The sequence below is a fragment of the Artemia sp. Qi Xiang Cuo genome, chromosome 19, assembly GCF_049724085.1.
Source record: "Artemia sp. Qi Xiang Cuo chromosome 19, ASM4972408v1, whole genome shotgun sequence".
Lineage (NCBI taxonomy): Eukaryota > Metazoa > Arthropoda > Branchiopoda > Anostraca > Artemiidae > Artemia > Artemia sp. Qi Xiang Cuo.
In genome coordinates, this window is record NC_142812.1 from 17,741,224 (window position 1) to 17,754,303 (window position 13,080).

Sequence of the window (13,080 nt, forward strand, 5' to 3'; positions counted from 1 at the left end):
ATACCTATATGTAATAGCCAATACTATATGTAAACAATTGGCAAAGTTCATAGTTTGGAGCCCTTCCCCCCGATGCTGTGGGGAAATCTAGTTGCACTCTAATCGTTTTGGTTATGAAATGGGGAACTAGAACCTTAATTTCCGTTCGAACAAGCCCTCTCCCGATCTTATATGACCATTGGTTCGATACGATCACCCTGGCAAAGAAACAAAACAAAGTCATCAATTATCAATTAGGTGAGATAGTATGTAATTCCACAAATACTGCATTGAAAATTTTCAACTCGGATTGAAATTAGACGGATCCCCGAATACGACTCCGACTCCTGTTTTAATCAAATCTACGACTATTGCAAAACATAAAAAACAACGTTAGTACAGATTTCAATGAAAATCAGATGCTCTTTAAGGCAATTTCTTTTTATGCTCTTTAAGATGCTCTTTAACTTTTTATTCAACTGCCTGCCTCAAAACTTGCACAAGACCTCCGTTATTGCCCCCGCCAAAGGTTTTTTCTTTATTATTTATTTTTACTTAAAGAAGGCACTAGAACTTTTGATTTGCGATTAAATGAGCCCCTCCCAACCTTCAAATCATTGGTTCGATACGATCACCCCAGGAAACAAAATGAACACGGATCCGTGATCTTGCTTCTGAAAAAAAGCAAATTCCATTTTTTTTGTATATAGGAGCTTGAAACCACTACAGTAGGGTTCTCTCATATGCTGAATCTGATGGTGTGATTTTCATTAAGATCACATGATATTTTGGGGATCCCCTTTCAAAAATTTTAGCAAATTTTCTCAGGCTCGTTACTTTTAATGGCTAACATTAAACTTGAAAAGTTTTGAATAAGTATAGAAATTTGATTCTTTTCATGTATAAATTATTATCCAGACTGATATACTTTTTATTCAACTGCCTGCCTCAAAACTTGCACAAGACCTCCGTTATTGCCCCCGCCAAAGGTTTTTATCTTTATTATTTATTTTTACTTTTATTTTAATTCTGCATTGAAGACGGTCGAGCGGAGGTCTCGATCGAAATATTTGCACATTTTCTTCTATTTTTCACTTGCAGTTTTATCCTTTTTCTCTTCTTTATGATTTTTTTTTCTTCGTTTCGCTACTCTTATCTTCCTCCAATTTATGAAAAGATAAGACAAGCCGATTCGATAGATGTCGCGATGAAGAATTTAGGAGCACCCTCTCCCCCTACACAGAGGTCAGATAGGTACTAAATCATGAAAAGCAAAGCTAAGAAACTTGCTCTTACTTCTACCTTAGTTGGACTGAGCCTCGGCAGCTTCATGCAGCGAGGTATTCTGATGAATATTTTCTGATGAATAATGTAGGAATTCTTTCACTCCTCCTTAAAGGCCACATAAGTAGTGCACCCCCCAAGTAGGACTATTTCTCACTTTCCATTATAATTTTTGGAGATCACCTTTATAATCACCTTTTCTGTCTCCAAATGTCGTGCATTTATGAACCAAGTCTCCCTCGCCCAATTAAGGATGGATTCCTCAACTCTCAAGGAGTTGAGGATTGAAATTAGACGGATCCCCGAATACGACACTAGTTCCCACTTTTAACAACAATTCATTGAGATGTAAGCACCGATTCAGTGTCCAAATGTCGTGAATTTATGAACCACGTCTCCCTCACTCAGTTGAGGCTGGATCCCCAAATAGGACACTAGTTCTCACTAACCATAACAAGCGATTGAGATCCAAGCACCTTTTCTGTGTCCAAATGCCTTGGATTTATGAACCACGCCTCCCTCACCCACTTGACAAAGCCTCACTCCCTCACTCTTAATTCCTGCAAAGTTTAATTGAGATGGCTCTTTTTGATTGACCTTATGACAAAATTTCCACCAATAGCTACACTAAAAGTATCTGTGTATTTTTCTAAATTTTCACAAATTTCTTACTCAAATACATTTAAATAATTGTCCAACAAAATATGAGTAAATAAAAAAAACTGATATCATCAATGGGTATCATACTTCCGTGATTGGTAATGATTACCGAAATGCTGAAACTAACTCTATATATCACGGCAAGTGTTGGCAGACTCCCATTCAATCCTCACGTGGACTCCTATCTTCACGGCGTCTTTCTGGAGTCCTACAAAGAAAGTAATAATTGAGCCCATTATAATAGTTTGACTCCACTTTTGAACATTTTTCATGCTAAAACGATTTTGCCTTTTCTTACAGTAGTATGAAATAGAACAACACCGTGTTCTTTACAAATAACAAAAAAGGAGAGTTTAAAGTAAGAACATGTCTGTAGCCTACATACTAAAACTTGCTTTTTCAAAATAATTGTTTCCTAGAATTATTTATTTGTATATAGTTTATCTTACTTTACGGAACTATTAAGGGTTGGTAACTCTAGAAAAAAAAACGTTTATTTGTAAATATTAATAGACCAAGATGTAAAACACAATAACAACCATGGCTAGCTCAGATAGTAGGGCATCAGATTCCCAATCTATAGGTTACTGGTTTAGGCTGGACGTTGGACTTTTTGAAAAAAGTAAAAGGGTAAAAAGTGGAATACTGGGAATATTCCAAGTTATTTTTCTAGAAGATAAACTTATTAGACTATTTTAAGCGTGCAGGAGGATAAAAATTGGATCATAGAGAAGAGAGGGGGTGGTGTCTTTTCTTATCGAAAATACCTTTTTACTTTTTTTTTGTTTTTCTTTTTGCTTTCCAATTTATTTATTTATTAGAAACAAAATTACAGCATACATAATAGCATAATACTCTTCAGGACATAGCAGGCATAATACCCACCAAAGGGGCAGTCCAGTAAACGTGGTAAAACAAATACACCCTCATCCAAAACTTGGATCAATCCAAATTTTACAAATCAACCTATCAACTAACAGCTTATTTGCCTAATTGTATGCAACATGAACTACTAAATACCAATCCATCATAATATTCCAACCCCCCCCCCCCCGAAAAAAATATCAAGTTCAAGGCCTTATTTTGGTAGTACTTCAATTACAAGTTATTTTAAAGAGTATATGTCTGAAAATTTCCAGCACTTTTCTTTTAATATGACAAAATTTTGGTACCTGTATCTTATAGTCACCACACTCAAGTTCTGTCGAGAAGTGAAGTTTGATTAATGCTAATGAAATAAAACAAAATATGATGAAAATATAGTACTTTTTCAACGAAGTTATGAAACCTAACCTAACCTAACCTAACGTAACCTCCCCTATAAACAACTAACCTAAATACCAACTAAATGTTTAATTAAAATATAGCTACAATGTTGTTTCCCACTGAGCCGAAGCTGATATTGTCTGGTATAAAGACCATGAAAACCGGTTATTGTCTCATGTTCGCGATACATGATCTTGAGTGCAGTGGGTATAAGACAAAAGTACCAAATTTTAAGTCAAATTTTAGGAAAATATTGTGGGAACTAAACGAACTTATGAAAGACTAAACCTGCATTCACTAACATCGTTCGAACGTCCAACAGCAGTCGTTTTGGACCTCTAATATATTAGAATCCAAAAGCTCAGACTCCAGAATAAAGTTTAAAATCACACATTAGAGTAAGTTTCACAAAAGCTGATTGTAGTTTTTAAATAATTATGGTAAAGTATAAACCCGAGTTAATAATATTCAAAAACAAAGTATCAATAATACAAGTTTAAAAAAATGTAAAATTCAAATAATTACTTTCCCATTTAAGTCTTCTAACTAGTGTTTTTATTGAAAAAAAAAATGGGAAAAGGGATTGCCCTCTCCCACCCCTGGATTTGAAAAATAATTGTTGTATCATTTTAACAGAGGGGAAAATACTTACCCCCTCCCGCACCACTAAATTTTCGTGATTTGCTGCTCCTGCTTCAAACATACCTTATAATCCATATAGACTTTACAAAAGATATACAATTAATTTAAAACAGACTGAGAAAACTACGTTTCCTCATGGAAACAAATCGAAAAAAAAAAATAAATTTAAAATAAGAAAGAAAAAGGAAAAAAGAAAGAAAATGAAAGAAACTCAATTCCTACCTGCTCCTGTTTCTTGAAGCTGATCTTGAACGATCTCGCGATTCAGAGCGACGATCCCGTGATTTGGAACGGCTTGGAGACCTGAATTTAATTTCAAAATGATATTAGTCAAAAAATAATTATCCAGACTTGAATTTTAAAAACCTTCTTTTTATGACCTTAGGAGAGATAGCAAAATCAAATTTTAAACAATTTTCCATGATTTTATCGGGCCTTGGACGATTTTCCCTATGTGAACAGATCTTTGCAATTTTTGAAAGTGTATAAGAAGAACCAGCTATAATCTTTGGATAAATTATTTTCAACAGAAAAAGAAGCAGGGATTCATTTACATTATCAAAGTTAAACCCCTCCCACAGCTACCTTTTTCCAATGAAAAGTAGTCTGGAATACCCTTGATCATACTCGTTCATCATTCTGATTTTTCAAATGCAATTATAGCTACAATATTCACAAACTAATCAAGATCATTGGTTATACCTGAGAGTGAAATCCATGCGTATCGAGGTCCTTTCTTTCTATAATGGCTTATCCATGTTGAAACACATGTCAAAATCAGAATTCCCTATTTAATTTATACATATCTAATAATAATTCAGTACGCATTCTTCCTACTCATTTCAAAACTACTCTATTCTTTGCTCCTATTCAACAGTCCTGCTAAAAAGTACGCCACAATTTTTCCCATTTTAGAGGGATTTTTTCAAGATATTCAATTCAATCACCTTTGTCCATAGAAAAAAGAATCAATTTGCTGCAAACTTAGACCTTTCCCACTGACAGATCATACCTTTGAAACAAGGTTCAGGATAATCATTGGAACAAGACATTTATTGAACCTGACTGCTCAAATTTTTGAAGAGCAAAATATATAAACTCGCAATTCAAAATCTAGAAAATCCACCTTTGAATAGTCAAATTCAAAATCTAGATTATTAACTCATACGATTGAGAGGGAACAGCATTTTTATGATCCAGATTGTCAGTGGAATGGCATATTTCTGATCGAGATTATTAATTTACAATCAGGTTTGCCCACTTAACACAATTTTCGCACACATGGCCCCATTTTGGTTTTGCGACAACGCACGGACAGTAATCAGTTTGAAATGTTTCTAAGTAAACGCGGCATTGTCCCAGGTGCACACACAGGGAACCAAGGGCAAACTTTCAGCGAGTTATTGATAAACCATTGTTATCCAAATTTTCAAGGGTTTAATTTGGGACAAATTAAATGGACATGAGACTGCTTCACAAACAGTGAAATTAAACAACTCTGAGGCAGTGCCATTTAAAAGTATGTTGAAAATTTACACTCCTGTGGTGACACAGTAAATTAGTCTCTGCTTGGTAAGACAGGGTCTGGAATTCGACCCCATCTATTGCAAGGCCCAAATTGTACGGTGATTATGCATTTGCACCTCCAAATAATAAAAAAAAAATATGACAGTATTATTGCATATAAATAACATATACACCCAGGTTGTAAACCATAGAAACTTAACATTAACTATAGAAGTCACTTGGGGTTAGTATCTACTGGGAATGGTTATACAGGTAGTATAGGTTCCTTTTTTTTTTTTTTGCCGGTCAGTCTTTTCTTTCGGTGTTTTAAAGTTTATAAGGTAATATCATATTTTCGTCAGTGTTGCCAAATCGAACCGTGAATACAAATAAGCCAAAATAATTAGTTAGATTTGACAGAAAATTTTATCCGTAAAAATTCAGACATTAACAATCTGTTGATTTCTACAGACAACTAGACCTTCTTAAGCTATTTAGTACCAATTACTTTTAGCTTATCGTTTGCTGGTTTCGGACACATTCCAGGCTGTCAGCCTCAGCAACTTTACATTAACTAAAGAAGTTACTTAAATTCGGCATTCAAGGACAACAGTTGTGAATTAACTAAAGACTTATTGGGCTTCTAAGGGCATAACCATCACAAGTTTAACTTACATTTATCTTCCTTTCACTCTAGTAATATTTTCAGAGTGTTTAAATCTGATAATAATATGAATAATGATAATCATAGATTTACTACACGTAAATTGATCATTGATTTTTACTTTTCTATCATTCAAGCAATTGGGATAACGTCAGCTGGAGCGAAAAGTTTTGTTTTAGTGTTCTTGTCAACCCTGGAATGCACCCTAATGGTCAATTTATTAAGGCGACAGGGAAGCTTAAAATCATTTTTAGAGCCTCAACATCAGCTGACCACCACAAAGAGCAAGGACCCATTATCGAAGTCCCCTAGGGGACTAGCAATTAAGACCTGGCGAGATTTGTGGTTTGACTGAAAGGACAGCAAAGTTTACTTCCCTTTTGTCGGCGAGCTTCCAATCAAAGTGGGTGGCGTCACAGGGCACTCCCAAAGCGGCCAAATTACTCAACGATGATTTTTAGCATTTTTCTAGTAAGTATGGCACAACATTTTTAAGGACTGTCCTTTCCTGAACTTTAGAAAGAAAATGCTGCTCCATTTAATCGAAAAAACTAAATTCGCACTATCTGATGACACAAGGTTTATTCAAACGAATATTTGTATCTCCAGTGCGAAACAGGAAAAGTTAAATAGTTTTACGAAAATTTCCGGGAAAGAAGGCGTCGGCAGTTAGTTTTCAATTCTTATCCAAACTCTAGAGGCTATAGCAAGACCACCCAATATATTATAAATTGTTTGTCTCCACGAAATAGACGTGATAGTGTACATAGTGTACACTATGTACGAAAAAGTGTACATAGACGAGATAGGATGATCCTTTAAGGTAGCGTATCCCCTTAGATTTTCGTTATGTGCATGTTAACCTTTCTTCAATTTCAGTAGACTGTAAATCCAACTACCTTCATTGAATTCCAAAATTATGTTTTTAACCTTCTTCCAGTGAAACACAACATTTGTTTTCTTACCCTTTATCAAACTTTTCTTGTTGGAATGAATAAGGTAGCACTCGGGTTACCAGGTTAGAGACCCCACTTTTTTACGACTCGTGAAAACCCAACAATAAAGATATAAAACAAATGTGATAGGTTCTTTAAGTTTTTTGGATGCCCCTCCCCCAAACAAAAATCCTGGATATGCCCTTGCCGAGAACATTGAGCTTTTATGGGCTTCGACAAACTTTGTGTTATAAATATGAAACTTTAAAATTTTATCTAAAGTACAAAATTTGGCCCTTTTGGGGCTGCACGTTGACCGTCCAAAAAAAAAAAAAAAAAAAAGAATTCTAGCATCAGTGCTAAAAAAATTTTTTTTTTTAGAAATTACAATTTGAAGTTATTAACTTGCGTGTAAAATAAAAGCAGATCATGTTTTATTTTTTCAGGGGGGCTGAGACTCAAAAGACGAATTCAACCATGCGGCCTGTTTTTGATTGTTCTTTCGGTATTGTTATAGGCTCAAAAATAAGAATTTGGCTCGTCAGGGCTTGAGAAAAAGGGCCGCAAAAAAAAAAGTTTTTAGGAATTATACTTGAAGATGCTGACTCGCACGAAGTGACGAAGAATCATTTTTAACCATTTTTTAATACGTACCTTTGTAAGACTCAAAAATATGAACTTGGACGTTGGCCGTCCAAAATAAAAAAGACAAACAATTCAAGCATTTCATGCATAAACATCCTTTTTTAGAAATTACACTTTGAAGTTTTTAATTTGCGTGTAAAATCATAGCAGATCATGTTTTTATTCGTTCAGGGGGTTGAGGCTCAAAAATGCAAATTCAACTGTGGGGCCTGTTTTTGATTTGTTTTTTTATGTTGTTATAGATTCAAAAAAAATGAGTTGAGAGTCAAAAATACAAATTCAACTGTGCGGCCTGTTTTTGATATTTCTTTACGTGTTGTAACAGATTCAAAAATAAGAATTCGACTCGTCGAAGCTTGCAAAAAAAGGGGCGCAAAAAAATTCTTTTTAGGAATTACCCTTGAAGCTGCTAACTCGCAAGAAGTGACGAAAAATCATTTTTAACGTTTTTTTGTAAAACTCAAAAATACGAAATCGGACAGTCAGAGCCCATGGTTGATTCCTTTTGGCGTAATCAATCTTATCTTGATTAAACGGGAAATGAGACATCTAGGGATTTTGCATAGATCTCCAATTTATGCAGCACGATCAATTATAATACTAGTTTCATGCTATGAAGTGTTGTTTTGAACTTTGCAGTTTCACAGTGATGGAAAAAAGGAAAAGAAATTTTGAAACTCAAAACTTCTTTTTGGCAAGGAACAACTTTTGATTTTGAATAGTTGAGCAGACACGCTTCATTAACACTCTTAGTGCATGAAACGGTACCTTTCAAATTTAGGAGGGTAGTTGAAATAGCCTTTGTGTTTTTGTGGCCTGTTTTTCAATTTTTCCTTAAATGTTATTATGGACTCTGTAGTGAAAATTCGGCTCATCAAAGCATGCAACATTCAATTTGCGCAATCCATCTTATCTTAATGGAAAAGCAAACAACTACAAAATTTGCAGTGGTTATAATTCGATAAAGCAGGATAAATAACCAAGTTAGAGCGTGCAAGCACCCAAAGATTAATTATCCGACAAGCCTGATTATTTATCATTAGCGTTTCGGCAGTGGTATTTGAAATTCTGTGGGTTAGCTGTCGAACAAGTTACACCTGCTAACCCCAGGCAATGCAGGTAACCTCGTGCTTCAGGTGGCAACCCTGGAAGTAATTTTCAGCCGATAAGTCTTATCAGACATGCTCGAACGAACTATATGTGTCGCATCGAACTCATAATCTGCTTCTTGGAAGAACAACTTCTGATTTCAAGACATTTTCATTTCTAAAAAGTAAAACTTTCAAGTTTTGGCGCTAGACTACATCAGCAGACTGATTTGAATTCGTCTTTTAACTTCAACACTTAATGCATTTGAGGAAGAAGAAGAATAACGGTTGGATAGATATCTTCTTTCTAAAGTATAGATTTTTATTGTATCCTGCTTTAGTGTTATCCTGCTAAATCATTTGCAATTTCAATTATTGTGCCTTAACTATTTGCAGTTTCAATTATTGTGCCTTATTAAAGCAGTGAGAATTTTGCTTGTTGTGTCAATATGAGTAACCAACACCCCCCAGTTGGGGGGGGGGTCACCAATATCAGGTGCTTATCAGTCCTCACCCTATATAATCATTCAACCAAACACCCGTGTTGGTGAACAATATGGAAGTAATGTTCAGTATGTTTCAGCCCCAATGTCATACAGCCAGTATCAGGCTCGCTATTTTCTCAACAGGGGCAGTGGCAGCCCCAGCAACAAGTTGTGCATGTCCCAGTGAATAACTAATGGACAACTTATAAAGTCAGTATCAGTGGTTACAATATACCTGCCAATAACAGATTCCAGATTCTTGACAATAATAATAATTTCCCATCATTACCAGCAGACTCTGATGAAGATATGTTAAGTGTTAATCCTATCTTGGAAGAAGGAATAATCGACAGCTGTGAGAATGGAAAAATTTTATTCCCAAGTCTGGGATTGAACCCTTCTTTGGGAAGAAAACGAGTAAGTTCCCCAGGTGTGAGTACACAGAGCAAAAATAAAAAAAACAAGAAACTGAGTCAGCAGTTACAAGCCATTGTGATATTCCTGTAATTGAAATGTTTCTGACAAGGGTAGAATTTGAAGTGATAGACAAGAATCAGAAATTAGCAGATGAATTTTCCATACTTAAATCATTAAAGGACTGTGTTTCCCCCATCAGGTATAATTAGAATTAAAACGAGAAAGAAATATGCTGTCAGTTTATGTCAATACCATTGAAGAAGCAGAAAAAGTTAAAAAAAAATTTCATGAATAGGAGGTGTAAAAGTGGGAGCTCAGAAGAAGGAATGTACTAGAAGAGGATTATCAGGGGAGTGCCCTTGTATTTGAGTGATGCACAATTAAAAGAGCGCATAAAGTCATCTATTCAGATCACTGAGGTTGTATGGCAGAAGAGATACAACAGGGGGTCAAGGAAACTTGAAGATAGCTATGCTGTTATGGTGGTGTTTTCTAGCAATTCTTTGCCACCTATTGTATGGTGTTGCGGAAAGAAAAAAGTAAGTTTTTGTATATAATCGTAATGCCAAATGCCAACGTTATGGTCATTTAAAGAAAAATTGCTAAGCAAATAAACCAGCTTGCTCAAGATTTTTTCAATGGTTATCACAAAGGTTGTCACTCCCCAACATCTAGAAAGTGTCCTATCAGGCAACAAAATATAAGTGTATTACTGATGGTAGAAAAATACAACATGGGATACAAGAGAGCTCAGGTTGTGTACAGAACATATGCACAAGCAGCATGAAAAGAATCCCCCAGTCACAGCTCATTGAGTCAGAAAAGTAACCACAATACATCAGCAGCAGGTATTCTCACATCTATTGTTTCAGCCTTGGCTATCACACCTGATTTTTCAAATACAGGACAGCAATATAAACAGCAGAATAGATCATTTATGCACAGTTATCTAAACTTTGACCAGTGTAAAATTAGACAGTCTCAAAATTGAAGGTGCTATTTTAAATACTCGATACAATGGACAGAACAACTAATAATCTGAAAATAATAACATGGAACTCACAATCATTCCTTAGAAATAAAAAAGAATATCTTCCTAAACTGTATGGGTGATGAAAATGTTGACATCTTCTGTGTACAAGAAACTTGGCTTCAGAATAAATGTTTCAAAACTACCAAATGTCCCTACCAAATTATAAGGAAGGACGGAAGCAGTGGTACTGCTGGTGCTGTAAAGATAGGAATCCATAAAAATATACATTTTGTTCCACTTACAATGCACTCTATGGACTCTATGAATGACAAAGGAATAGAGGTAATTGGGTGCAATATATTCATAAAAGGTAAAAAATAACCTCTGTATATAATTAATATTTATAATACTTCAGGGAACACTGACATTGGTACCGAGTTACTTGCTTTAGTCAGTGAAATCCCAAGCAATTATAACTATATTATTGTAGGGAACCTGAATGCCCATAGTAGTGTATGGTGTTACTGCCCAATCAGAAACCAAGCTGGAGCCAGTGTGGAATATCTACTCCTAAATAGCACATGTTGCTTATTGACTCTCAAAGGGTTAAGAACAAGGCATAATTCCCCGAGGCTAACATATACCACCATTGACCTTCAGTTTTATAGCCCCAATATTGCAACTAAAGCTTAATATCTGTTTTAGATGTAGCACCTTTGTTTAGTGACCATAATTGTATACTAATTGGAGTAGCTAAAATCTTTCGCCACAAAATGAAAACCAAACACCAACAAAATATAACTTGAATAAAGCAAAATGCAATGAATATACAATGAAGTGCAGACAAACTAACATAAAGGAGATTGCAAGCCATAGTATGTAGTAGTAGTGGCTATAGACATTTTCCAAAGTGAAATTCTAAAAATTGTACAGCACAGGGCCAAAAATTGTTTATAGCGACAATCATAAATAGTCTAAATGGTGGAATTAAAGTTGTGAACAAACAAAGAAAATTTTAGTAATATTAAAAAGAAGTGTAATCGTGGAATCTGTATTGAAAATCTCATAGAACTTAAAAAGGCAAGAGCCAACTTTAGACGAATTATAATATAAAGAAAACAAGAGTCACGGAAGAAGTTCTTTGATGGCCTTGACTTTCGAAAACCACCATCCAATATTTTCAGATTTACAAAGTCAAAGATGGGTACTCCACCAGCTTGCTCCAATTCCCTTCTATATTTGAATGGTCACGCACTAGTTAGAGACGAAGAAAAAGCTAATGCAGGATTGGAACTTCTCAAATGCACTGTTGGTCACCATGACGCAGACTCTTAAGGAGATGTCCCTAATATTTGGAAAATAAACCAAATCAACAACCAGAGTAATCAAGAGCTTTATAATTATCCATTCACAATTGTTAAGCTGAATAGCGGGATAAGTGGCTTGCCAGCTACCGCGCCAGGCAATGATGGAATTTACCCCTGATTCATTAAACTGATTGATCTGTCGGAGAATTGGGTAAAAACACTTTTAGACATCATAAATCATCAATGGTTCCAAAATGAATTTCTTGAAATATGAAAAGAAGGTACAGCAGTTATGCTAACCAAGTATGGCAAGGACCTAGCCGGTTTAAATAGATATAGATTTATTACCCTGTAACCAGTAATTAGTAAAGTTTATGAAAGACTCGTACAAAATAGAATAAATTACATCACAATAGGGAAACAGAATATGAACGATTTTCAATGTGAATTTGTCAAGGATCGAAGCACGACTGAAAACTCGGTAATGTTTCAGGGATCAGTTCTCTGAAAAAGCTTGACACAATCCAAAATTCAGCGCTTCGGATTGCCTTTGGAACCAGGACAACAACGCCAACAAAATTTCTGCACAGTGAAGCTGGAGTACTGTTAATTTCGACTCGTCAGAAAATTCAAGCACTAAGTTATCTTCAAAAGGTTTGGATCAGTAATAATAATTCTGTTAAAACCAGAATCATCAAGACCGGTAGAATACTTACAAATAATCCATCTAGAAAAAGGAATAACCAGTATTGCATTGAATTTGCTCTTTCATTGTTATGTTTAATACCTAGTTTGCAAATAAGTAAGAAATATTGTCCCCCCCCCCCTCTCTTCAATTTTTCAGGCAGTGTATTAAAATTCAAATTGCTGTCAATGTGATCAGAAGTTAATACCGAAAGCATGAACCGTATATAATATTTTGTGACTAAAAGTGTTTAAACAGCAATTCTAAATTCCCATCTAAAAAAGAATAAAAAATTTTTGAAATTCATAAACATTATTCTATGTTGCTTGATTCAATGAATAGTGGCTGATCTATATCTTTACAGTGGTTGCTTGGTCATGCTGGGATCCCCGGTAATGAGGCTGTAGACAAGCTAGCAAAAGAAGCCATATTGGATGGTGGAGTTTTAATGCCAGACACATCAAACGAAATAAGTCAAATTGCTACCATAATGCAAAAGATAACAAGGAATGACCGACTATTGCTAGCACAGTAGACAGAATAT

General features: G+C 35.2%; 1 protein-coding gene across 2 annotated transcripts in view; it reads right to left on the bottom strand.

The window, feature by feature from the left end:
• Window positions 1–1,927: 1,927 nt before the first annotated feature.
• LOC148940564 (serine/arginine-rich splicing factor 7-like) overlaps window positions 1,928–13,080 on the bottom strand; it is a 43,113-nt gene continuing 31,960 nt past the window's right edge. Inside the window, exons 4-5 of one of the 2 annotated variants that reach the window (XM_089105275.1) lie at window positions 4,054–4,134; window positions 1,928–2,131 (exon numbers count right to left, since the gene is read on the bottom strand). In XM_089105275.1, the coding sequence (XP_088961401.1) occupies window positions 2,086–2,131; window positions 4,054–4,134 (127 nt within the window). In that variant the 3' untranslated portion in view covers window positions 1,928–2,085. Of the gene's footprint in view, window positions 2,132–4,053; window positions 4,135–13,080 lie in introns of those variants that run through there. The other variant, XR_016143373.1, reaches the window with a different exon arrangement.